Below are 27,829 nucleotides of genomic sequence, written 5' to 3'. Positions count from 1 at the left end.
TAGAAAATCAACACACATACATGGGGCATTTGCCAATCTTTATTAAAGCTTCAAAAAAGCATCACTGAAGCATCAAAAACACTTAAAAAAAAGCACATTTTAACTGTAGGAGCTTTATTGTTAAAGTCGAAGCAAGTGTAAATGAGCCCGATGAGACATACATCTGTGTGGTTGGTCTGGACACTCATAAGATCAACAACTTAACTTTTATCTTCATTTCTACAGTTCTCTATCTTAAACTATATTCTACATACAGTATATTTTATCCTATAATAATGCGTCTTTGGTTGTCTCTTTTGCATCTCTCTCACAGATCCACAGAAGCTTAGAATAACAATTTTCATACTTTAGATCTCGTCCAAGCTTGATGCAGCTCCCATCTCCTTTCAGAACCTTCCTACCAGGAGAACAGAAAAAACATTTCCATTAGAGCCACAGAGAATCCTTAGACCACACACTATGCTTAGAAGGTATTATAGGAACCAGATAATGAGGGAGACTAACAAACACAGATACATAGAGAGTCAAGACCAGTAGTGGCCTGTCCATAGAGGGCGCACGGGCGCCGCCTCCCCTATCCATGCATCTGGCCACCTGATCTACATATCAGGGCACCGGACTATGGATTCCAATGCCCAGTGGGTGTTTTTTTTGAAGCACCTAATTAGAGCCAATAATAGTTCTCTAATAGTTCTCTAATAGGCTTCACAAAAAGGGTGGCCTCGGAGCGCAGAGCATTGCATTGCTCTCTGATCCCACCCTGTTGTGTGACGATAGCGAATGAATTTTCGCTAATCAGGAGGTAGGTCGTGAAACCTGTTTCCCGATTGGCCAAAACGCCAGGCAATCCTATTCGATGCCTAGAGCTTTGGTGGAAGAGGAGATACAAGCTTGACGCAAGACACAAGCTTGAGGAGCGGGCACCGGGGCTGCCGCTGCCCACACTCCAGGAGAAGAGGAGAGGACAACAGAGCCCCGCCACAGGAGCGGGTAAGTGTTGGGGAGGTGTTGTTTGTTTGCAGCCCCCCCAAAAGAAGAACCCACCAGCCGCCACTGGTCAAGTCACCTATTTTGTTTACTTACATTGGCCTTCTACCAAAGTTACACTTCAAGGGTGATCAACCAACTTACTCCATGCTGCCGTCCCTCCACTTTGCCATCCAGGTGTCATTGCTAGAATGTCTGTCCATTCCAACCCAAAAGTCCTGCCGTGTTATGGCAATTAATCTCTGGAAAATGATAATGTCACCCTTGTTATATTATTGAACAGGTATGATGATGATGTATGCAGGACAATTTTTGATTAAAATTAGATTTTAAAAGTCATTGATCCACTCTACCCTACCTCTTTCTTCCTCCCTCCGCTCCCATTCTCTACTTTACTTTGCTCTTTCTTTGTTTTTGTTTTCTTCTCAGGGTGAACACGCTACCCCCCCCCCCCCCCCCAACATAGGCTTTTGCATTTGCATTACCTTTGGTTATGTTCATGTTTCTCACAAGCCTAACTATGCAAGAGTTGCAACCCCACCACCTACTGTTTGTACTTTGTATCTACCTGAAATGTCTAATAAAATCATTTGAAATAAAAAAAAGTAATTGAGGCTGATTTAGTTCATTTTGTTAATTGTGGGAATAATAACTTCAAAGTCATGTGAAAAGCTATTCCTTGCTCACTTTACTGTAAAAACCCAATCATGTGCAGGTGAAGTAAGTAAACAGGAACTTTCTTTTCTCATGATTGGATAATTGAAATGAATATTCACACCATTTCTAGAGTGAAGAGTCCTGAAACCACCACATGTTCCATAGTAAGGGTTCCCTGGTCATATACTGGGTGTACATACAGTGATAGGGTCACTTACCCGAAGGCTGATGAGGGTCTCTGGGATGGAGGCCAATCTACAGCCAAATGTGGCAGAGTTCATTTCCAAGTAGGTCATCTTTTTTTCTGAGAAAGAGTAACACTTCTTATATATGTAGATCCAATCTGGGGGGCACAGGTGGGAGGAGTCTGCAAAAGAGGAAAATGACATGAGGTCAGTGACCCTATTAGGAGTTCATGTTGGGGCGTCTTATTTTATAGAGTCTCCCTGTAACCAAGAGCGTATCTACCGTGAGTCAAACAAGGCGTTTTCCTTGGGTGGCATTTTTCAGGGGGGTGGCGCTGCCCCCAGGCAGAAGGGCAAAGGCTTTAATAATGATTAAGTGACAATATTAAGCGCCATTCACAAATATTGGGATTCTTTATATAATGGGTTCTCTTGCAAGAATGTCTTTTATTTTGAGATCCCAAACCAAAACAGATGCATCGCTCCAAGCAGACTTCGGGCTCCCAGTGATATTGGTACTGTCGGGTGCAGGCTTGCCCAGCCCACTGATACAAACGTTTCAACCGCCCCATACTAAGCCCTGGGGTGAAATGTGTTAAAGGGGGTAGAACTTCTGGAGGAGACAAGCTGAAGCCATTTTCTTACAGAATTTAACTGGGCTGAATATCAGCGTGCTGCTTTCCATACTTTTCGTCATTCTAATTTAAGATGTTATAGAACATTCCTCGGAATGGGTGTTTTAATGTCCTTGGAATGTCTTGAACAGACAATTGGGCTCCTAGTATTGTTCAGTGGAGCATTTCAGGCTGTGTGTCAGATTAGGCTGATAAGGTGTTACATAAATACAGAAAATAATGTTTCTTGTTGGCTGGTTGATGGGTGGCTTGCGCAAATTCTTAAGAATGTCATATTTTAGGAAGGTCCTACGTGGCACCTGTCTTAAAAAGTTTGTGTGTTCTGTGGTTTTCTAGGTTTTGGCACAATCAACCATGCCGGACCTCCACAGCTGTACCAATCTTTATTTAATCTTTACTTTTACTTTGTAACTCTTCTTTTCTAAATAAACTTCAAAAACCTTCAGCCCAAATGTCAACTGTGTGACGGGAGTCACTTTGGGTGGGGACACAGGGCGACCGAGAACCCCAGTCTGACCTCAAGAATATATGAAGATACACTCCCCCTTTCATCAGAGACCATTGCTAGATGGTTTCAGGTGGGGTCGGGGTTGCTATGTGTTTGTATAGTGCCTGTATCCCATTTTTCTATTGGTGTGTCTGCCTTGGGAGAAAAGTATTATGGGATGTATATGTCTATGTGTATTAGCTGTGAGAAGGGAGGGGGGAATTCCTCCAATAGCCCTCCCTGCTAATAGGACAGTCTACTGATGAGAATACATGTTTGAATACACCTGTGTGTCTGTTACTGAATGTAGTCTACCCGCCCTGTGTCATTATGCAAAGGAGGGGGGATGTCCCCTGAGCGTACCTGTGTTCAAATAAACAGTTCTTGTTCAGCAGCCAAAATGAGTACTGCCTAGTTCTTGGTTGCAAGCGGTGTGAATATCTGATATCTATATTCAGACTGGGAGGAAGAGATATATGATGGAAGCACTCAAGCAGAGTATGGGAAGCAATTCCGTGACAAATTGTTCTTTAATACTTTAGAACCATCAACATATAGATCTAGGTGGGTGGGCTGAACAAAAAAAAAAAAATGTGTGCAAAGTTTGGACTTTCACCATGGGCCAGGCAGAGCAGATGACAGATTGTTTCAACCACACCATCATCATCTGATCTGGACCCTGACCCATGGAGCAGGCAGGGTGGCCTATAGATAAAAATAAGTTTCCTTGGAAAATGGCATAATCATCATGATGGAAGAACCATGAACAGACAAACAGGGTGGGTCACATAACTTTTTTTTTTTCTGGGGTTATATTAGCACCACATTATTTTCGGTACTAGACCTGGAACAATGAGCCATAGGAATCAATGTAAGGATTGTCAAGGAATGTCAACTATGGTAATGCAGCCTGGGGTTGTCATCTGAAAGAATTGTTTTGGGGCAAGAAGGTCATTGATGTGGACCATTCTTATGCCCTGTACACACGGTCGGACATTGATCGGACATTCCAACAACAAAATCCATGGATTTTTTCCGACGTATGTTGGCCCAAACTTGTCTTGCATACACACGGTCACACAAAGTTGTCGGAAAATCCGATCATTCTGAACGCGGGGACGTAAAACACGTACGCTGGGACTATAAATGGGGCAGTAGCCAATAGCTTTCATCTCTTTATTTATTCTGAGCATGCGTGGCACTTTGTGCGTCAGATTTGTGTACACACGATCGGAAATTCCGACAACGGATTTTGTTGTCGGAAAATTTTATAGCAAGCTCTCAAATTTTGTGTGTCGGAAAATCCGATGGAAAATGTGTGATGGAGCCCACACACGGTCGGAATTTCCAACAACAAGGTCCTATCACACATTTTCCGTAGAAAATCCGACCGTGGTGTACGGGGCATACAGTAAGTGATTTCAAAAATTAGGCAAGATTTTGTGGATAGATCTCACTGCCTGTTGGGTATAATCTTACAGATGTAGCCTCTTGTCTCCAAGCTGGATGTCTTAGCTTATGGTGACTTTAAATTTATGACAATGAGATACTCAGTCTAAAGACAAGACTTTTTGTTTTGGACAGAGTAGGACATTGTTAAAATTCCAGTAAGGTTTTGTTTTTTACTATCTGTATTAAATTGGGGCAGATTTGCCTTCACTTCATGTCACAACGCCAAAAACTGTAACAGGTGTCTCCATTGGAGGATTTCCCCTTTATTACCTGATAAAGATTTTGGATTTCCCATAGCTTTCAGTTTTGGTGTCAATGGTCATCTGGATTTATAAAAGGGGTAAACAAAAACCCAACAGGGCTTCCAAACCTTCAACACTTTATCTAAAACAAAAAAAAATAAATTGATATTCTCAATGTATCCTCTCGATCATTCCCTTTGAGTCAACGTAGCCCATAGCTTTGATTTTCTTGCATATTAAAAAGCCTGAGCTCCCACCATGGTTCAAGGTGCCAGGTTTATCTACTGAGAGAGAAGAACTGTGCGTAAAAATATGAACTTTATTCTATATTGTGTATTGCTTCTGCCGTTGGCTTGTTAAAATTTAGTATTTATCCTGCAAAGATTCTGCAGGTTCACCCTGGTGGAAGAATGTTCCAGCAGATAGTGTGTGCGGGATGATCCCTCTGGAGTTATGAATATTTATCCAACCCAGCCAACCCCTGAGGAGCTGGTAAGAAGGTATGGCTGGGGAGAGGATAAATATTTGGGAGGAGGAGGTCGGGTGCTCTCTCCCCTTAGGTTTCCCCTAGCAGGAGGCCTTTGTGTTGCAAGCTGCTAATTTGTGCTGGGTCTCATCATGTGTTATGAGCTGGAGGTCTGAAGAAGAGATGTCTATTGCAGCTGGCCTTGAAAAGGGACTTACTATTGAAGAGTGTTTTTAGGAGAGCTGGACAGAAGCTACTGCTTGGACATTGTAAGAAGGGTCCATTGCCTACAGCTCCAGGTATCACAGAGTCAAAGGTTTGTTTGGCTGCCTCCTTATTATCAGTCCTATTTTGTGACGGCTGCTAAAGGGCCTGCTACTGCTGGGATTTTCAGGAAACTGTCCTTAGTGAGTGTTTTGTGCCTAGGATATCTTGCACCCCTGAATTTTGTCTGTGTTCTGCGGTAAACAGTAAAAACAACCCTATACTGGAGCCTGAGTTTGTCGTTGGACTATTGGGACCGGTATGAGGGTAGGCAGCCTCTGGACAGGTAGGGGGGACCCAACCTGGAAAGGTAGGGGGACCCGGTTATTTCCAGAAGCTCCATTGGAAGTCATTGCACACTAGAATAATATTTAAAGTCTCATTTGGAAAGCTGGGAATGTAAATACTATAAAACTATAATAAAAATCTACAAAAATGTTTTACTCTGAGTCCTAGATCTTCTGTTCATCCTGGCCCAAATATGTTATTTTAAACTGTAGCACCTGAGTTGGTGTTATTCCTCTCCATCTCCTCTTCTATCGTGGCTTCTCTCTCCTGGGGTCTGTACAGGACATGGCTGGAATGGTGAACCTGGGAATGAGGGCAGAAAAAAAGAAGATCAAAATCTTTTAGTGTTGCAAGAGGGAAAATTCCTCACATTTAAATAATCCCACACATTCCTTCCTCTCCCCAATTCCAATTGCCAATTTTTCATCTTACGGTTTATCTGAAAAACAAAGTGATTAATTCAATGTAAATCACAATCAACATATAAATATACACTTACCGGCCACTTTATTAGGTACACCTGTTCAATTGCTTGGTAACACAAATTGCAATCACATAGTAGCAACTCAATCCATTTAGGCATCTAGATGTGGTGAAGACGACTTGCTGAAGTTGGATGTCACGGGGGGCTGGTCTGGATGTCACGGGGGGGCTGGTCTGGATGTCACGGGGGGGCTGGTCTGGATGTCACAGGGGGGCTGGTCTGGATGTCATGGTGGGGGCTGGTCTGGATGTCACAGGGGGCTGGTCTGGATGTCACGGGGGGGGCTGGTCTGATGTCACAGGGGGGGCCAGTCTGGATGTCACAGGGGGGCCAGTCTGGATGTCACGGGGGGGGCCGTATAGTCTGGATGTCACAGGGGGGGCACCAGATGTAAGGAGGACTCTGCTGGGTGGGGACTCCTGATGTGAGGGGGGTTCCGCTGGGGACTCCTGATGTAAGGGGGGGGCTCTGCTGGGGACTCCTGATGTGAGGGGGGGCTTCGCTGGGGACTCCTGATGGGAGGGGGGCCCCGCTGGCTAGATGGCTTGAAGTAGAGAGTGAGCTGCGGCGCCGGCTACCCCCTGGCCCACTCCGGTCCGCTGCCAGTTTCTGTGACCTGTAATGGAAAGGGGGGCGGGGGGATGGGCAGCGCTGCAGCTCAATCTCTACTGTAACCATGCGGCTCCGCTCGATGGATGTCACAAGGGGGTCCAGTCTGGATTTCATGGGGGGGGGGCAGTCTGGATGTCACAGGGGGCCGGTCTGGATTTCACAGGGGGGGCGGTCTGGATGTCACAGGGGGGGACTGGTCTGGATGTCACAGGGGGGGCTGGTCTGGATGTCACAGGGGGGGCTGGTCTGGATGTCATGGGGGGGCTGGTCTGGATGTCACGGGGGGGCTGGTCTGGATGTCACAGGGAGGCTGGTCTGGATGTCATGGTGGGGGCTGGTCTGGATGTCACAGGGGGGCTGGTCTGATGTCACAAGGGGGGCTGGTCTGATGTCACAGGGGGGCTGGTCTGATGTCACAGGGGGGCCAGTCTGAATGTCACGGGGGGGGCGTATAGTCTGGATGTCACAGGGGGGGCACCAGATGTAAGGAGGACTCTGCTGGTGGGGACTCCTGATGTGAGGGGGGCTCCGCTGGGGACTCCTGATGTGAGGGGGGGTCTGCTGGGGACTCCTGATGTGAGGGGGGTTCCGCTGGGGACTCCTGATGTAAGGGGGGGCTCCGCTGGGGACTCCTGATGTGAGGAGGGGCTTCGCTGGGGACTCCTGATGGGAGGGGGCCCCCCGCTGGGGACTCCTGATGTGAGGGGGGCTCCGCTGGGGACTCCTGATGTGAGGGGGGCTCCGCTGGGGACTCCTGATGTGAGGGGGGCTCCGCTGGGGACTCCTGATGTGAGGGGGGCTCCGCTGGGGACTTCTGATGTGAGGGGGGGCTTTGCGTGCTACATTTTTACTTTTTCCTATGCCACACCCACAAACGCATGCCCCGCCCCGATTACAACAAGACTCCGCCTACAGCCAAAAAAGTGTCCCTAAAATTTTTTTTACAATGTTGGCAACTATGATACGGGGTTCCCAGAGTTTTGTGTTTTGGGGGGACATGGACTTGAATCCAAAGTAACATTAGTTCAGGGTCCCCAGGCATACACCTCACAAAGAGTATTGTTCCCTTAAAATCCAGGGCCCATAATCAAAAGGCAAGAGGCCTGCATTCAGTCCTCTCCAAAAGCCTCTGTCCCGGCTAGGTCTGTCTGGGGTTTCCAATAACATGTTGACTGCTGAACCACATTCAAAAAGATGTATTTAATATTCAAGCATGTAGCTAACCACAAGCATGGAGAACACATTTGTACATGGTATACAATCAATATAAATGTTCTAAAGAGGCTGGGGGCCTCAGTACATTTTATACCTTCTACAGGGGGGAAGCACCTTGAATGAGCCTCTTTTGAAGTCCTAATCAATTTGTTGGTTATTTACATTGATAAACAGATGGCCATTTAGCACCTATACATCACTTGCAGAGTTCTTCTGGGAAAACGCATTTTCACAGCTGGAGGTGTGAATGGCATTTAACCACAAACAAAAACAGCTTCTGCATACATCCTGTGCCTGACATTTGTAACAATTGTCTCTGCTTAATCAAAATACATGTTTTGCTAATCATAACTAAATGTTTGATAAATAAATGGCTATTCAATATACCCGATCAGTATGGACCACTTTGGAAAATATCAAGCCCCTTTAGAGGTGGTTCAAAGTACACAAAACAAGATTGTGATGATTTTTAAAACATAAAAAGTAATTCCGGGTATAGAACCCTAACATCAGCAAGAGAAATAAGATAAAGCATGAGTACTAAAGGCAGACACAGCTTAGATAAGATAATGATAAATAAGCATGTAGGTGCTTAACAAATGGCTTTGTCATATCCCAGGGCAGGATATAAAGACCTGAGAGAGGACCCTATGAGAGGGCAGAACGAGACAGACAGTATTCTCGAAATTTTAAGGTGGGCAACTAGTACTAGCAGGAAGTATACAAGAAGATCTGGACAGCCGCACACCGGGAGAAATTGCAAGCGTCTTTATTGTAAAAACTGGATCATGAAGCATACAGGACACTATGGCGAAAAAGTACAGAAAAACAGCTGACGCGCTTCACTCTTATTTATAGCACACTCAGAGCTCGCAAACTCGGTTTGCGAGTGACGCGGTTAACGAGAGTTACGCAAAACGAGCACTGTATTTCTAAAAGTCCTAACTCGGTTTGCGAGTGTTGTCTTGCAAAACGAGCAGGATTCGGGCCAAAGCGGTGTGCAGTACCGCTTTTGGCCTGAGGTGGGGGGCGCCGGAGCCGAACGGAACCGGAGGAGCTGAACGGAAATGCACGGAAAGGCCCGAGGACAGTTCGGCTGACCTCTGCAAACCTGGTAAAGGCTCTTGAGTCTTCCCGAGGTCAGCTGAAGTGTGCTCAGGGCATTTTCGGCCATTTCCGAGGCTCTCCAGCGCCCCCCGCCTCTGGCCACATGCGGTATTTCATCCCATTGAAGTCAATGCGGAACAAATTATTTTTGTTTCCATTGACTTCGCTTTGATATGCGAGTACTTTGGATTACGAGCATACTCCTGGAACGGATTATGCTCGTAATCCAAGGTTCCACTTGTATAGCATAGGGTTATTACTGTATTTTGCTGGGAGTAAGGACTTGTGGCTGAAAGATGGCAACACGTCTAATTTTATGTAATAACCAACTTACATCTGGGTTTTTGTAACCAAGGAGCCCATTGAGCAAGGATTTTTTTTAAGGGTATAATGCGCTCTAGCATACATGTATTCCATATGTAGATTCTGGTTAAGAATGGATATACAGAGCTGAAAAGTAGGGGGGTGACTAGATTTCCAGTTTCGGGCAAGGTCTAGCCGTGCAGCTATTAGAACATGTGTAATTATAGGATGGAATTGTACATGCCATGTTTGTAACCCTAATCCCAGTAGAGCAATTTGAGGGGTTAATGATACATGTGATTTTGTGAGTTGAGATAATAGGGTATTCACATTTTTCCAGTATAGGGTGATTGCAGGACAGTACCACCATACATGCAGGGATGTGCCCGGAAGACCACAGTTTCTCCAACAGCAGTTTGAGTACGATGGATACATCTGAGCCAGCTTGGCTGGCGATAACACCAAATTTAACACACCCACTCCCTATTCACACCTGAGACCTTGTAACACCAACGAGTCACATGACACCGGGGAGGGAAAATGGCTAAGTGGGCCCAATTTGGACATTTTCACTTAGGGGTGTACTCACCTTTGTTGCCAGCTGTTTAGACATTAATGGCTGTGTATTGAGTTATTTTGAGGGGACAGCAAATTTACACTGTTATACAAGCTGTACACTCACTACTTTATATTGTAGCAAAGTGTCATTTCTTCAGTGTTATCACATGAAAAGATAGAAGAAAATATTTAAAAAATTGTGAGGGGTGTGCTCACTTTTGTGAGATACTGTAGATGCAAATCACTCACGTTGAAAGCTGCTGCCCACCCAGGATCATGCATCGGCGCAACGTCAGCACCAAAATATCCACCCCAATGCGTTTCGTCCAATTGGACCTTATCAAGGGGTCCTCTAGTGTTGACGTCCACTAGCTTTAAGTAGCCTAGCCTCGTCTGGCTTCATTGACGAGGTCGGAAGTAATCATTCTGCCATATTTGAGTGGACCAAAAGAAAAGTGCTCGGAAAGTACATTCTGAAATAACAAAATAGCAAACATTTCTAAAATGAAGAAAAAACAGGTGTTTTACAAAATCAATGGAACATGACACTATTTTACATTTTATTTGTGTTTATGGACTTTTTTGACAACTTTATTGGGTGGCACTATACATTTTTATTTTTTATAAGATGGTGAATCTGGAGAGCAAAATTTAGGAGGATTAATGGAGATATCATGAGGGATTTTCTCAGAATTTGCTTTTTGAAGACTCATTAATGAATGGTATTGACTTGATAGCAATGAACTTAAACAAATATGTTTATATTTAAAAAAAAGAAATCAAGATCTCCACATTGAAACCCAAAAATTGTGAGTGCAACTTTTGCAGTAACCACTTTCTTTTTGGTTCTTTGGATAGTCTGGGGGGAAGGGAGGAGGGGTGGATATGATAGAAACCTTTAAATATTTGGTGGGTGTGAATATAGTTTGGGGGAAATATTTCAATATAAAGCTACGATTAAAAGCACGGGGGACATGACCTCAAACTTGCAGGAGGAAAGTTCAAGAGTAACCTTAGAAAGTATTATTTTATTAACAGAGTAGTAGATGCTTGGAATATAGTACCAGCAGAGGTGGCGAGACAGTCAACGGTAAACGGCTTCAAACATGCTTGGGACAAACATAGATCTACAGTTAGACAATGAAGTTAACAAAAAAACAAAAATCAAAAAATGGGCTTTGATGGACCATAATAATAGTCTCTTACCACAGTAAGTAATTCCAATGACTGTGAGAAGTATAAGACACAGAAGACTGAGAGCTGCAATGACCCCTTTCATAATCTGGATATCTGGAAATACACAACGATTGGACATTTAGTTGGTTCTCCCTCGGGCTCCATTCACACTAATGAGTTTTTTGATGCATTTTTCAGATATGCAGGTACATTTTTTAACATGGGTTCTTATAGAACATGTTCACATCAATGCATTTTTTCCCTGCAAAATGCAGCATTTTGCATGTAATAGACTTCAATTGACCCACATCCAAAATGTGTTTTTTTCGCAATTTTGCAGCGATTTTTTTTTTAGCTGTACATTCACTGTATATAACTGGTTGCTAAGGAGGGGGCTGGGAAGCCGGCCGCCGTGTCCTTAACAACCGATGAGTCATCAGCTGTCAGCGGGTTCCCCCCCCTGCTGACAGCTAAATGTAAAAAAAAGAATTGCCGGCAAAAAAAATTGTGAAAAAAAAGGCGTTCGGATCTAGTATGGATTCGGAGGGGACCCCCCACGCCAAATTTGTATATTTTTTTTTCGTGAAGTCCCCCCAAAATCCATACCAGCCTCTTATCCGAGCATGCAGCCCGGCAGGTCAGGAAAGGGAGGGGACAAGCTAGCGCCCCCCTCCTGAACCATACCAGGCCACATGCCCTCAACATGGGGGGGGTAAGTGCTCTGCACCCCCCACCCCAAAGCACCTTGCCCCCATGTTGATAGGGACAAGGGCCTCTTCCCGACAACCCTGGCTGGTGGTTTTTGGGGGTCTGCAGGCGGGGGACTTATCGGATTCTGGAAGCCCCCTTTAACAAGGGGGCCCCCAGATCCCACCCCCCCTATGTGATTGAGTATGGGGTACATTGTATCCCTACCCATTCTCCAAAAAAAGTAGTGTAGTGTGAAAAAATACAGTAGACAGTTTTTGACAAGTCTTTTATTAAAAATATCTTCTTCTTCCGCGCTTCTTCCTCCAGTCTCTTTCCATCTTCACCCGTATCTTTCTCCTCTGGGCTTCTCCTTCTCCCGCTTCTTCTTCCACTCTTCTTCTTTATCCTGTCTTCTTTGTCTGGTGTTCTTCTCCCTCTGCCACCGCTCCTGCCGATGACCCTCCCTCCTCCGATGCTGCATCCCGCTGATCTGTCCATGCTGATATCAAGCATGTCTTAGGTAACGATGGGGGCGTGACCATCGGATGATGTCATCAGGAGGCACTGCCACCTTGTGACTTCACTGACCCATTATGTCCCAGGCACATGACATCACAAGGGGCGGGGCCTCTGGGTGACAACATCCGATGATCACCCCCCATCCCTATCTAAGACATGCTTGACATTGGCGTGGACATATCAGCAGGACGCAGAATCGGAGGAGGGTCATCAGCAGGAGCGGCGGTAGAGGGAAAAGCTCACCGGGCAAAGAAGACAGGAAAAAGAAGATGAGCAGAAGAAGAAGCGGGAGAAGGAGAAGCCTGGAGAGGGAAGATGCTGGAGAAGATGGGGGAAGACCAGAGGAAGAAGCGCGGAAGAAGATATTTTTAAAAGACTTGTCAAAAACTGTCTACTGTATTTTTTCACACTACACTACTTTTTTTGGTGAATGGGTAGGGGTACAATGTACCCCATACTCATTCATATAGGGGGGAGGCTGGATTGGGGGGCCCCCTTGTTCAAGGGGGCTTCCAGATTCCAATAAGCCCCCTGCCCGCAAAACCCAACAACTGCCGACCAGGGTTGTCGGGAAGAGGCCCTTGTCCCCATCAACATGGGGCAAGGTGTTTTGGGGTGGGGGGGCGCAAAGCACCCACCCCCCATGATAAGGGCATGTGGCCTGGTATGGCTCAGGAGGGGGGGCGCTCCTTCGTCCCCTTCCTTTCCTGACCTGCCAGGCTGCATTTATGGATAAGGATCTGGTATGTGTTTTGGGGGGGACCGCACACAATTTTTAAAAAAGAATTGGTGTGGGGGCTCCCCTCCTAATCCATACTAGACACAAGGGCCTGGTATGGACCAGGGGGGTCATGCTGTTTTTTTCACAATGTTTTTTAAACAGGCAATTCTTTTTTTTATATTCAACTGTCAGCAGGGAAGCCCACTGATGGTTCATCGGTTGTTAAGGACATGGCGGCAGGCTTCTTGGCCCCCTCCTTAGCAACCAGCTATATACAGTGTAAAAGAAAAAAAAACGCAAATTGCGGCAAAAACGCTGTAAAATTGCGGTAAAAACGTGGTTAAAATGCGAAAAGCACTGCAGAAACGCTCAAAAGCAACATGCATAGATGTGAATCGAGCCTCAGGGCCCATTTACAACAGAGAGAGTTGCCGTAAAGGATGTGTTGCAAGTGTTCTATCATGCATTTTGGTAAGCTGTGTTACTACAGCCCAGTGAATGGGACTCAACACAGGAGTATGGGCTCCTTCACTTCTTTTGTTGCTGCTGCAGGACTTATTGTGCATTGTGGTGTGCTGAAGTACGCTCTAGTGCAGGTGCATTTTAAAGGTGCATTGGAGTGCCATTCAGAATAAACATCACAGCACTGCACTACTTGTATTACCGCTAAGGATGAGCTCCGGCGTGTTCGCACAGCCCACGTGTAGAACCCGCCAGGCAGTCAGCACTGCTCTGCGCTAATCACAGGCAGTGAGACATTGTCCTGATGCATGGCTGCAGATATCGGGAAATGTCTCACTGCCTGTGGTTAGCGCAGCGCAGTGCCGACTTCCTGACGGGCGCTGCACGTGGGCTGTGCGAACACGCCGGAGCTCATCCTTAATTACCGCTCATTGCCACAATGCACAGATGTAAACAGGCCCTCAATCCCTTTAACCACTTGCCGACCAGCTCACGTACATTTACTGCTGAAGGTTGGCAGCGTTGCGCGAATCGCCGTACCTGTACGGTGGTCCATGCATGTGATATTGTGGGCGCGTGCCCCTGCGATCGCTGTATACAGAGGCAGAACAGGGACAGGGGACATCTCAGAGATCTGCTGTCCCCAGTGATCGGTAACACAGCGATCTCTGTCCCAGGCAGCCCATCCCCCTACAGTTAGAACACACCCAGGGAACACATTTAACCCCTTGATCGCCCCCTAGTGTTAACCCCTTCCCTGCCAGTGACAGTTACACAGTAATCAGTGCATTTTTATAGCATTGATAAATGTAATAATATCACTGGTCCCCAAAAAGTGTCATTTGGGGTCAGATTTGCCCGCCGCAATGTTGCAGTCCCGCTAAAAATTGCAGATCGCTGCTGTTACCAGTAAAAACAATAAGAAATAAATAAAAGTCCCTAAGTCTATCCCGTAGTGTGTAGACGCGATAACTTTTGCGCAAACCAATACTACGGTCACCATCTGACTCAATCCTACGCTCCTTAACTCATATCTTCAACCTCTCACTCTCTACTGGGATCTTCTCCAACCCTCTAAAACATGCGCTAGTCACTCCCATACCAAAAAAGGCCTCAGACCCCACCAATCTTAACAACCTAAGACCCATCGATTTACTCCCTTTTGCCTCCAAACTCCTTGAACGTTAAGTCTACAACTACAACAGGGAACACCTCATTGAGAATAACCTTCTTGATCCCCTTCAGTCTGGATTTCGCCCACAGCACTCCACAGAAACTGCCCTCCTAAAACTCACAAACGACTTACAGCCAAAACCAACGGTCATTATTCCGTACTCTTATGCCGCATACACACGAGCGGACTTTTCGACCGGACTGGTCCGACGGACTGAGTCCAGTGGACAATTCGACCGTGTGTGGGCTTCATCGGACCTGCAGCGGACTTTTTTGGTCGAAAATCTGACGGACTTTAGATTTGGAACATGTTTCAAATCTTTACGTCGGAACTCTGTCGGACCCAGTTCCTATCGAAAAGTCCGCTCGTCTGTATGCTAGTCCGATGGACAAAAATAGACGCAGCTATTGGCTATCAACTTCCTTATTTTAGTCCAGTTGTACACCATCACGTAAGAATCAGTCGGACTTTGGTGTTATTGTGTGTAGGCAAGTCCGTTTGTTTGGAAAGTCCGTTGAAAGTCCGCCAAAAGTCCGTCGGTTAGACCGTCGGATCAGTCCGGTCGAAAAGTCCACCCGTGTGTACGCCGCATAACTCCTGGACCTTTACGCTGCCTTTGATACAGTTGACCACCCCCTCCTCCTCAAAAAACTCAATTTGCTTGGTCTCCATGGCTGCACTCTTCGTTGGTTCGAATCTTATCTCATCACACCTTCAGTGTCATTTACAACTCCACTTCCTCTTCTCCAACTCCTCTTACCGTTGGGGTCCCCCAAGGTTCTGTCTTTGGACCTCTACTATTCTCAATCTACTGGGTCAGCTGATAGCCTCCCATGGCTTTCACTACCATTTATATGCTGATGACACCCAAATCTATCTCTCTGCCCCTCAGCTCACCCCATCAATCTCCTCACGCATCACTAATTTACTAACAGATATATCAGCCTGGATGTCACACCACTTCCTCAAACTGAATCTCTCTAAAACTGAGCTCTTAATATTTCCTCCCCCACGTGCCCCCTCCCCTGACTTCTCTGTCAAGATCAATGGCACATCTATCAGTCCGTCCCCAGGGGTAACCTTAGACTCTGAACTGTTCTTTCAGGCCCACATACAATCCCTGTCCAAATCATGCTGCCTTTGCCTCCGCAACATTTCCAGAATACGCCCCTTTTTAACTAATGACACCACCAAGCTTCTAATTCACTCCCTGGTCATCTCTCGCCTCGACTATTGCAACTCTCTCCTCGTTGAATTACCTTTACATAGACTATCCCCCCTTCAGTCCATAATGAATGCCGCTGCAAGACTCATCCACCTTACCAACCATTCAGTGTCCTCCACTCCTCTCTGTCAATCCCTCCACTGGCTTCCACTCACCCAATGAATAAAATTCAAAGTACTAACAATAATTTACAAAGCCATCCATAACTCTGCCCCAAGCTACATCACTAACCTAGTCCCAAAATACCAACCAAGCCACTCCCTTCGGTCATCCCAAGACATCCTGCTCTCTAGCTCCCTAGTCAACTCCTCCCATATCCACCTCCAGGATTTCTCCAGAGCTTCTCCCATCCTTTAGAACTCCCTACCCCAATCTGTCCGACTGTCCCCTAATCTATCCATCTTTAGACAATCCCTGAAAACCCTTCTCTTCAAATAAGCCTATCCTGCTTCTAACTAATACACTGTTATACTTTCTCCATCAGCTCATCACCCCCCCCCCCCCCCCACAGCTATTACCTTTTGTATCAATTGACCCTTCCTTTTTAGATTGTAAGCTCTAACGAGCAGGGCCCTCTGATTCCTACTGTACCAAATTTTAATGTAACTGTAATGTCTGCCTTCATGTTGTAAAGCGCTGCGCAAACTGTTGGCGCTTTATAAAAGCTGTATAATAATAATAATAATATTGCTTCTTTAACAAAAATATGTAGAAGAATATATATCGGCCTAAACTGATGAATCATTTTTATTGTTTTGCTATATTCATTATAGCAGAAAGTAAAAAAAAAATTCAAAAATTGTTGCTCTTTTTTTTCGTTTATAACGCAAAAATAATAAAAACCGCAGAGGTGATCAAATACCACCCAAAGAAAGCTCTATTTGTGGTAATATGAAGGTTGTCAAATTTTTTTGGGTACAGCGTCCCACGACTGCGCAATTGTTAGTTAAAATGACGTAGTGCCGAATCGCAAAAAAATGGCCTGGTCATTAAGGGGGCAAATCCTTCCGGAGCTGAAGTGGTTAATACAATGTACTGAAGACAAATGTTACCAGCAGTCATACCTCTGTGTGTTCTCACTGGAAAGTCTCCATCCATTTCTGGATCTAAAGCATTTTTAGACTTCTTCCATCTTCCAGAGAATTCTGTGTTTTCTAGGTTTTAAAAAAATGTACAAATAAATAATTAAACTCTTTGGGACCGCAAAGCAACGCTGTATTCTGGCCTAGGCCGACAAGGCCCAGGCCTAGGTCAGCACTGTGCAGGGGGGGGCATCACAGAAAGAGTCCACGCCGGCTTGCGCTGTTAGTGTAGCGCCAGTCTTATGGGGCGGACTGGACTGAGAGGCAAATTAGTCTAGCGCCCCCATAAAGCGCACTGCTTCTGGTATTCGGCCGACCAGCATTCCGCAACTTGGGGGGGGGGAGGCGCTTCTAATTTTGACTGTCCTATCATCCTGGAACACAAACCTTCCTCACTGTGCTATGTTTTCTGCTGCACCAGTGGCATGGTTATATCTTCTTAGTCCTCTCCATATAATTATCAAAAATTTGTGCTTAAAGTAGAACTATAGGCAACACTTTGTTTTTTTTTCATATTGGATAGAATAAGGTAGGGTTATAGCCCCTGCCAGTTTATTTTTTACCATCCCTGTCCCATTGCAGAGATTTCACTTCACTTCCTGCCCCATAGCGATACAGGAAGTGAGAGCTAATCTATGAAAATTAAGGGAATCCATTGCCTCCCCCCCCCAGGCCCTCAGAACTAGCGTCCCCACTCAAAAATTTCAGGATGGGTTTTAAAACAGCAAGGGGTGTGGCCTTGACAGGAAGGGATGGGTCATATTTAAATTAGGGGGTGCATGCGTTTAGTCAGGCCTAGGGCAGGACAAAACCTAAATACACTACTGCCGCAAAGTACATACATATATGTATATATATATTTTTTTTTCAATAGAAATTTTATTTGATTTTCGTATCCATATACAATAAAGCAACATAAACAGCAGTAATCAAGCTATAAATGTTCATAAAATGGATATACCACGGTTGGAAAAAAACAAACAAACAGTATATCAGATAAATAGGAAATAAGAACTGAAGACATAAAACACTAATGTAATGTATTACATAATGAAAAAAAAAGATTAACTAAAGTTGCATACAAAGTGATTTAAAGGGAGAGATTAAAGCGGTTGTATACCCGCAAAGGAAAAACAAAGCAAAACAAACCTGCAAGGCGAAGGCATAAATGAGCTAGTATGCACTGCATACTAGCTCATGATGAAATACTTAGCTCAGAACAAAGCGTGGGCATCTCATCCCGAGGGAGCTGACATTTTCCTCTCTGCGTTTCTTCCAGGTTGGTGGCTCCAGTGCTGTGAGTGGGAGTCCTCTGTTCCGGCAAGGTCCGGCATTATACGCTGGACCTTAACCGGACCTTCGCTGCGCCTGCGCCGCTGACGTCAGTGGCTGCATGAAGATATTCAAAAAGGAGAACAAGAGGCGGGACTTTGCATGAAGCACACGGAAGTAGATAGATCAATTGGATAAAAGACAGTCTTTAATTGGTTCAAATTGTCATATAATTTTATATTAAAATTCTATGCATTTTGCTATATATAATTTTTGTCTTTTGTTTCCCTGAATCATTTGTAACTGTACTTTGTTTAATGCAGTGACACATCTGTCTCTATCTCTCAATAAACATCCCTGAGAAAGCCCTAGGAGGCGAAACATGTCAGGATACTATTGTTAAGTGACCATTTGTTCCATCAATTGACTAGATATGTACCTATGTCTGCGTAATATATGTATAGCCAATATACTTTTTTAAATCTGTCTTGTGTGTAATAAACTCTGTTATTTTTTATATTCTGGTGTATTACTAGTAATTTTTTTTTTTGCCTGGCACCCTTAAAATCCCACCAAATCATCTTTCTGTCTATACACTGCTGTATATCAATATGTTTTATGTTTCAAATATTGCACAGTAATTAACATCCCAACAAGGAAATACATATATTTACAAATACATGGAGTAATTGATGCATATTTACACACATTGCAGTTGATACCTATACAGATTAATGACCTACTGAAGTATCACTTAATGGAAATGAAAAAAGATGAAATAAATATGAAATTATATGACAATTTGAACCAATTAAAGGCTGTCTTTTATCCAATTTATCTATCTGCTTCCGTGTGCTTCATGCAATGTCCTGTCTCTTGTTCTCCTTTTTAAATATTGAACCGGGATGGAGGGGGGGGCCTGAACGGCCCCATGAACCTCACGTAAAGACCCAAAAATCCTTTTCTTCTTCTTTTTTAGAAGATATTCATTTTACCTACTAGTAAGCCCTATTATAGGCTTACCGGTAGGTGAAAATGTCAAAAAGAGGGTATACAACGGCTTTAAGCACAAATATTTAACATAAAAAATACACGGTTGTAACCTAAACAGAAGTAAGAAATAATAATAATAATAATAATGGGCCATTATGTACCCATGCGTGATCTAAAATGATCAAAATGAACAAATTTGAACCAATTTTGCCCCACGTTTTATGGTAGCTAATCAAGCCATCATGAATTATTTTAAAGGTCTCTTCCATGTGATGCACATTATCTGCTTCAGGTAGCCAAACTTTAATTATGGGAATTTGTGATTGTTTTCCTTGTCAAAAGAAGTTTATTGAGTATACAATGTTATAAAGATACATAAAGTAAGTTTACAAGGATCTATAAAGTAAGCTCATTGTTTTACAGTAGGGTTTATATAGGTAAATATCATGAAATTTCAAATATTAAACATTGGGTTCACGTAAACCTAAATTAAAGATATATATCATTTCCTTAGTTACTTTTGTAGGTATTTAAATGATTTATACCTACTATACATATTGTTTACAAGTAGAGTGTATATAGGTCAAATAAATTCTGATAATGAGCTTTAATCGTAAGGTGGAGAAAAGGAAAGAGAAAGAAGAAAAAAGGGTTGAAAGGTAGAGGTATGGTCCACAAGGTTGTCCCGCTCGTCAGTTTATTATTCTTTTTGATTTCTTTGAAGCCTTAGAATGGGTGTCTCTGTAAGTCATTTAATCTGTTACCATGGCAACAGGACAGAGTCATTGAACTTTGACAGGAATTGTTGTTTTATCCAAGGATGCCAAAGTTTTTCAAATTTTGGAATTTGATTTTGATCGATGGCTACCATCTTAGCATGGGACATTGTATTATTCATTCTGTGAATTGTTTCTGCTAGTACCAATGTAGGAGATTTCCATGCCTTGGCCACTGTTTGTTTTGCAGCCGTTATTAGTTGGATCATAAGTTTGAATTGAGAGAGTGTTAACCATTCCGGTTTTAGATTAAGTAAAGTTAAATATGGATCTGGTTGTATTATTTTTTTTAATATTATAGATGCAATCACGAAGACTTCCTTCCAGAAGGTTTGGATTACTGGGCACGTCCACCATATGTGTAAATGTGTGCCTATTTCTGGGCATCCTCGAAAACAAAGAGCTGAGGTATTAGGTGAATATTTTGCCACTCTAGCGGGTACAAGGTACCAGCGAGTTAGGACTTTATAATTTGTCTCCAGTGCTAAGATGTTGGGTGAAGATGACTTAGATGTGAGCCATATGTTAGACCAGTCCGTGTCTTCTAAAGTTCGTCCCAGGTCCTCCTCCCACCTCTGAACGTAAGAGGGTCTATTAAGATTTGCTACTCCATATAATTGATTATAAAGTGATGAAATTGTACCTTTAGCAAATGGATCTTTTGTACAGATTGATTCAAAAATGGATAATTGGGATAATGGTGTATCCCCCTTTAGGAATGGTGTATAGAAATTTTTGATTTGGAGATATCTAAATATCTCAGAGTTTGGTAGATCATATTTTTCTCTATTTGTGATTGTTTTCAAATGTCTTGGGATAAGCGGTTTGAAGTTAAGTAAATGTTTTCCTAGGGAATGCTTATACTTGGTAGGTGAGGCAGAGGAGATATGTAGAAGATAACAAGCAGCATCCAAGGTCATATTGGTTTCAGTGATTTTGGTACTTAAGTCGCATACTTGATTCCAAAAGATTGAGATATGAGGGCATTGCCACCTAATATTCAGAAGAGTACCTTTGTCTCCTTGACATCTCCAACAAACATTTGAGGATCTGGGAAACCACCTGTGAAGCTTATTGGGGTTACATACCAATGTGTAAGAATTTTATATATTTATTGAAGCCTGGTAACATTTATGTGCCAAAATACAGGTGTTTTTTCATTGCTGATCAGAGAAGGTTATGTCAAGGGACTTTTTCCAAAGGGACCTGCAATTGTCTTTAGACTCAATGGCCTTAGTTTGTAGCAAACAGTAGGCCAGAGAAGGTTTTTTTTTAGCATCAGAACTCTTGAAGCAAAAAAAAAGATGAGATGACTGGGCGTTTCCTGAAGACAAGATTGTCTTCCCCTGAAAGAAGAAACCAAAAAAAAGACCAAGTGACCACAAGATGACTTTTGGAGCTGAATGCCCATAGCAGCCATTTAGTATAAGCACCAGCTTAAAAACCAGCTGTATATGCCACAAACCTCCATGTCAAGACCCCAGCTTCTACTAGACTACCTTATGGACAATTTACTAGCATTGTACCCCAGATACTAGAAATGTGCGATTAGTTTCGTACGAATCGGAAATTCGTACGAATTTCCATAAATTCGTACATTCGGGAGGATCCGAAATATGAATTGCTATGCTTCTGAATTTTGTACGAAAAACGAAATTTTGTTTACGAATTTCGGATCCAAATTCCTAACGAACATTCGTAATTGATACGAAAAGTTATCAAACCTAAAAGTTAAAAAAAACATGAAGTCAGCACAGCACAGGGAGGGTGGGAGCCCCTCATAATGATAAATTCATCATAACGAACATTCGTAATTGTTACTAAAAGTTAACGAAATTTCATATTTCGTATGAAATTTCGGACACGAAATACGAATTAATTCTAATACGAAACGGAACGAAACAAAACAAATTTATTGACGGTGCACATGTTTACTAGATACACCCTGATAACTGCTATCACATGACTGCGAGTGCATGTGGGCTGCGAGTGGGAATCGGGGGCTTCAGTAACCAAGACTGCAGTGTTTATCCTCATGACACGTCACAGGAAGCACCCTCATAACAGAGGAAAGACTTAGAGATAGACATGGAAAACGTAACATTAATAAGTCACCGGGCATCCGAGGGTACTTAGGGAACTCAGTCAAGTAATTGCCAGACCATTGTTCCTAATTTTTACTAACAGTCTACTGACTGGCATGGTACCAGCGGATTGGAGAAAAGCCAATTTAGCACCAATATTTAAAAAGGGCCCAAAATACATCCCTGAAAATTCGAGACCAGTTAGCCTAAAATCAATAGTATGTAAACTCTTGGAGGGGATGATAAGGGACTATATACAAGATGTTAGTAATGAGAACGGTATCATTAGCAGTAATCAGCATGGATTCATGAAGAATTGTTCTTGCCAAACCAATCTATTAACCTTCTATGAGGAGGTGAGTTGCCATCTAGATTAAGGAAGGCCCGTAGACGTGGTGTATCTGGATTTTGCAAAAGCATTTGACACAGTTCCCCATAAACGTTTACTGTACGAAGTAAGGTCCGTTGGCATGGACCATAGGGTGAGTACATGGATTGAAAACTGGCTACAAGGGCGAGTTCAGAGGGTGGTGATAAATGGGGAGTACTCGGAATGGTCAGGGGTGGGTAGTGGGGTTCCCCAGGGTTCTGTGCTGGGACCAATCCTATTTAATTTGTTTATAGACGACCTGGAGGATGGGGTAAGCCGTTCAATCTCTGTATTTGCAGACGATACTAAGCTAAGCAGGGCAATAACTTCTCCGCAGGATGTGGAAACCTTGCAAAAAGACCTGAACAAATTAATGGGGTGGGCGACTACATGGCAAATGAGGTTCAATGTACAAAAATGTACTAATAACAACTTAACTATTACTAGCTATTAAATTATAGGTATTAGAATTTTGGCTGTCAGTGAACGTAATGAATACAAATTTATCAGATTTACAAATTATCCGAAAGAACGAATGCCACTTCTAAACGAATGGAACGTAACAAATTAATAATAATAAATTACAATAATAAAAAAAACGTTTTATTATTATTATTATTATTTATTATTAATTTGTTCCATTCCATTCGTTTAGATGCGGCATTCATTATTTCGGATAATTCGTAACTTCAGATAAATTTGTATTCGTTACGTTCACTAACAGCCAAATTTGAAAGGAAATTAAAATACCTATAAATTTAATAGTTAGTAACAGTTAAGTTATTATTAGTTAGTTATTATTTCAGATTTTCAAATTTTCAGGTTTTTGGATTTTTGAAGTTCCGATTTTTTTTCGGATTTCCGATTTTTTTGAATTTCTGTTTTTTTTCGAATTTCCAAATTTCTGTTTTTTTACAAAAGAAATAATTTTTTTTTCGAATCTACGATTGTTTTCCAATGTTTTCAAATTTACGATTTTTTTCAAATTTTTTCAAATTTACATTTTTCGAACATAACGAATGACCCGAAAAACAAGAAAAAAAAAATTAATGAAATGAAAACGAATGCATTTTTCAGCAGTGCACATGTCTATATGCGACCTGGCCATCTGAGCCCAAGCGGGGAGGTTTCCAAAGAGGGTGGTGTGTCCCTAGACTCTCTATTCATCAGGAACCTCTCCCTACCGCTAATACTGTCCCAGACTGATGGGTAACCTTTCCCTACACTGAGCCAGAGACACATGGGCTGTTAGCATTCAACTGGATCGCTACCCCAGTGACTCAGGAACCCATGGATGAAACCTGTTCCTCCTGACTTCCTCTACTCCTGCATTGTCATTGCGGTCAAACACACCTGCAGTGGAGAAAACAGACTGTACCTGCCTACAAGCATAGAACAAATGGAAACGCCGCCCAAATGCCCCTGTATAATGAGCCAGCCATTTCCACCACTGACATCTGCTGGTAAGTTTGATAGACCACGTGCCCTGTATGGACGGGCCACCACTGACTAAAAGTCTCCTTCCATAAAAAAGGTTACAAGGACAAAACCATCAATGCAAGCATAAACACAGCTCTGAAAACCTGAAGAGAAAATCTACTTCAATACAAAGAGAAGAAAAAAACAAATAAGCATGTAACAAGCCAGTAACCACATACCTGTACAATCCAACACTAGAGGGAATAAGACATTTAATAAAAGATCTACAACCCATAATAAAAGGGGCGGAAACGCTGAAAGAAATATTCCCACAACCCCCAATACTGGCCTTCAGGCAACCCCCCCCAACCTCAGACATCAATAATCAGCAGGAATCATCATTCTTATTACGGGGATGCAAAAAATGGAACCAAACCTTACAACCACAAAATGCTGAAAACTGTTCTTCCAAATCACTGTAATAAAAATTGTCACACATGGGAAAGGGACCTTCAACATTAAAGGGTCATACAGTCATACAGCTGCAACTCCTGTAATGTACACAACATTGTTACATTTTTTGCATTGTTTTTTTTTTTTTTTTTTCATGGAATGAGGTATACAGCCTCATCCAATTAAAAAAAAATGCAACCAAGGATCTTATATTAGTGAAACAGAACAGAAATTCCAAAATAGAAAACATTTACACAGACACCCCACAGCAGAATTAGTACTGCTTGGACCTTAGAAAAAGGATACACCCCTGCAAATTTGAATGTTAGTGCAAATAAAAAATGTATCATTAACAAAAATGTATGTTTTTTTTTAAAAAAATAGACTAAAAAGAGACAAGGAATAAATTCGTAGGTGGGGGAGAGAAGAAGAAGGTAGGGGTAGGGAGGGCGTATTGAAGTCCAACATTGACAAAGCACCAACTGATCTTCAGAGAAGATCCTTCTTCCTCCCGACACATCACGACCCACATAACCACATTCCTCCAATCCGCTAAGGGCTTTTCTTTCTTCTAATGCCCCGTACACACGATCGGAAATGCCGCCAGCAAAACTCCGATGAGAGCTTTTGGTCGGAAAATGCGACCACGTGTATGCTCCATCTGCCTTTTGCTGGCGGAATGCAAGCCAGCAAAATATTGAGAGCATGTTCTCTATTTTTCGGTCGGAAAAAGTTCCTATCCGAAAATGAGTTCGTCTGTATGCAATTCCGACGCGCGAAAAAACACGAACGCTCAGAAACAATTCGAGGCATGCTCGGAAGCATTGAACTTCATTTTCTTGGCTCGTCATAGTGTTGTACGTCACCGTGTTCTTGACGGTCGAAAGTTCAGAGAACTTTTGTGTGACCGTGTGTATGCAAGCCAAGCTTGAGCGGAATTCCGTCGGAAAAACCATCCAAGATTTTTCCGATGGAAATTCCGCTCGTGTGTACGGGGCATAACGTAAACATTTTGACCTTGCCATGATCAGGCTCTCCTTTAAACCCCAGTCATATCAGCCTTCCGTTTAGTTTCACTTATTCTTTGTTGCTTAGACCACAGCGGTGCATGAAAAGGTGTGGAATGGGCAAGGCTATCACTGTTTTGTCACCAATGTCATCAGCAGGTGACCTCTTCAATTCAGTCTCCATTGCTCCCCCTGCTCATGGAAGATTCACAATAAGTTTGCACATTACAGGGAGATGATGTACTGTACAGGCACTGGTTAATTCTATCCACTTCCACCTTGAACCGGCTTCCCAGCCACATTTACTGTATAGTCAATGAAAAAGGTAAAAATACAATAATACTATGACAACATTTGAGATGGATGCACACCTTTTGTCTTGATTAAATGAGATCAGAAAGATCTATATGAGTTAACCGAGATGTGGAATTAACAGCTTCTATTTTCAAGGTTTTACCGGTGTTAGATCTAGCCTATACTGTGATCAGCACTCTGATCAACACAACTAGTCAGACCCCTCCCTTGTGGTCTGACACACCCCTTTCTTCCTCTGCAGTACAAGTCTGTGTGGGGCATCTGTAATGAGGGGCGTGGCTGTTACTTGGCTCTGCCAGCACAGAGCACTGGAGAGGAAGGGCAGAAGCAGCATATTTAAAGGTATTTTACGACATTTCCAATGAAAAAATGTGTAGACGGCGCCTAGGCTCAAAACAACATTTTTAGTTTTTTTCAGAATTTTTGTTCTGTTCTGGGTTATGGAACCCGGAGGCTATATAAAACTTTGGTTGGGATGAAGCCTCCATTCCTAGGTTCACATCTTACCAGGTAACTAGACCTCATTAATAGTCTCAGCTGTCCACAAGCTGTTATATGCTACGCTAACTAAAGTTCATTGACTCTCTCTTTTATGTATATGAGCTCTCTGAGGCTCAATGGGGAGTCTGCTTCTGAGTGAAAAGGCTGACTGGTGACAGAACACTAAGAAGGTGGAAGTGCTGCTTGTGAGTTTTGGAGAACCCATCAGGGAGGACTCTGTTAGTGAAAAATGTACTTGAATTTAGTTAATGACTTGGATGAAAAGATGCTTTGCTTGTTTTATGCTATAGCCTTATTGTACAAATCCCTCCTGCATTGAACATTATTTTTTTGTTGCTATTTTTATATTATATGTAGCACCCTGATATTTAGGCAGGGTTGCTATCAAATTTATTTGCCAGGCGATAGTTGCCTTGGCTAATTGTTAGAAGATCAATTGATTCCTCTCTAAATCTGGTCTTGTTGCACCTTTTCTCTTCTGTCACTGGGTGGCGCTATGCTGGTGACATTAGACAAGACAAGGGCTTCGCAAGCTCAGACATGAATGGATGGGGTGTCTCAGCCAATGGGCAGGGATTTTCTTTGGTCCCTTGGCCTGCTGGGAGAGCCTATTTATTTGGGTGGAGTCAGGTGATCGGGGTTCTGTGCCACCTGGACAGCTGTCTAGGTGGACGTGTGTTATGCTGCCTCGGGCTGCTAGGCCAAAGCCTGAGGCCTATCCCAGGGACATCTGGCTGCTAAGCTACCTGACGGACTTGCCAGGAGCCAGAGGGCAGCGTAGAGTTGGGACTGCTGAATTGGAGTCCAACCAAAAGTAAAGGTTCCACCGGGGAACCTGTTGGTCGGGAGTAAAAGAGGAAGCTGTCGCCACTAAGGGACCATCCACCTTGTTACCGGAGACCACTGTGAGTAAGCTGAAGTCAGTACCAGAGCAGTCTTTTCACCAGCCGGGGATGGTGAAGAAGTGGGAAAACTTCAGCGAGTGCCAAGCCAGGGAAGCGGAGTGGCGCTTAAGGAAGATACAAAGTGCTAGAAGTGGAAGAGCTCATGGAATCCAGTGGCGATTGGATCTGAAGTCTATTGAAAGACTGGGAGCTTATGGAGTAAGGATCCACAGTGAGCGACTGTGGAGTAAGCAGAGAACTGTTTGTGTTGCCAATAGTTAATTACAACTACCGTTAGTGACTGTTACAAGATTGTTGCCATAGGAGACAGCGTTCCTACCTATACAGAAGTGGTGTCCGGCTGGAGGCCTTCACCTGTTTGGCTGTCTGCCTAGAGAAGTCTCGGAGTCTGCCAATTATCTTTGCTTTAAGGGTGTCCTGGCCCTAACCCTCTCTCCCACAGTTCTGTTTAAGAGACAATAAAACTCTTTGCATTCAAAAAGTGTCTGGTGCCCCCAATTTCATCTTGCATTACACCCACCATGACTTGTAACCCACTCTGCACAGATGGAGGTCACCATTAAGCCTTTAGGGGCCCGGGACATCGCTACATATAATTGAATTACCTATTTATAATGTAAAGAACATTACCTGTCAGACAGGGTTGCAGTCTAAGATCAGCGTAAGTCACGGAGTCGGTCATGGGAGGTCCGGACTCCATTCAGCTTTAGAAGACACAGTCGGTATGAATAGTTATGTGTAAT

The 27,829-nt window shown here is 43.4% G+C and overlaps 1 protein-coding gene across 3 annotated transcripts; it reads right to left on the bottom strand.

Annotated features, from left to right (window-relative positions):
• Positions 1-44: 44 nt before the first annotated feature.
• Positions 45-27,829, bottom strand: LOC141126972 (killer cell lectin-like receptor subfamily B member 1A). 3 transcript variants are annotated; one of them, XM_073613062.1, is made up of 7 exons: positions 27,717-27,825; positions 16,974-17,063; positions 11,149-11,232; positions 5,879-5,966; positions 1,863-2,011; positions 1,132-1,229; positions 45-397 (listed from the first exon to the last, which is right to left on the bottom strand). In XM_073613062.1, the coding sequence occupies exons 4-7, from the start codon at positions 5,901-5,903 to the stop codon at positions 268-270; spliced, it is 402 nt and encodes a 133-aa protein (XP_073469163.1). In that variant the 5' UTR covers positions 5,904-5,966; positions 11,149-11,232; positions 16,974-17,063; positions 27,717-27,825; the 3' UTR covers positions 45-267. The 3 variants fall into 3 exon arrangements, 2 of the variants coding, with proteins under 2 accessions (XP_073469163.1, XP_073469172.1); XR_012241472.1 differs by lacking the exon at positions 1,132-1,229; XM_073613071.1 differs by lacking the exons at positions 11,149-11,232; positions 16,974-17,063 and having other exon boundaries at positions 27,717-27,829.

Source organism: Aquarana catesbeiana, linkage group LG01 (assembly GCF_042186555.1).
Source record: "Aquarana catesbeiana isolate 2022-GZ linkage group LG01, ASM4218655v1, whole genome shotgun sequence".
Classification (NCBI taxonomy): Eukaryota; Metazoa; Chordata; class Amphibia; order Anura; family Ranidae; genus Aquarana; species Aquarana catesbeiana.
Note: the sequence above shows the minus strand (reverse complement) of the source record. Positions and strands in the feature narration are given on the sequence as shown.

Coding starts and splice junctions, on each gene's coding strand:
- LOC141126972 (XM_073613071.1), bottom strand. CDS start 5,903: ATGGAGAGGAATAACACCAACTCAG. Junction 2,012..5,878: donor GAGGAATAACACCAACTCAG/GTGCTACAGTTT, acceptor CCTCTTTTGCAG/ACTCCTCCCACCTGTGCCCC. Junction 1,230..1,862: donor AGACCCTCATCAGCCTTCGG/GTAAGTGACCCT, acceptor ATCATTTTCCAG/AGATTAATTGCCATAACACG.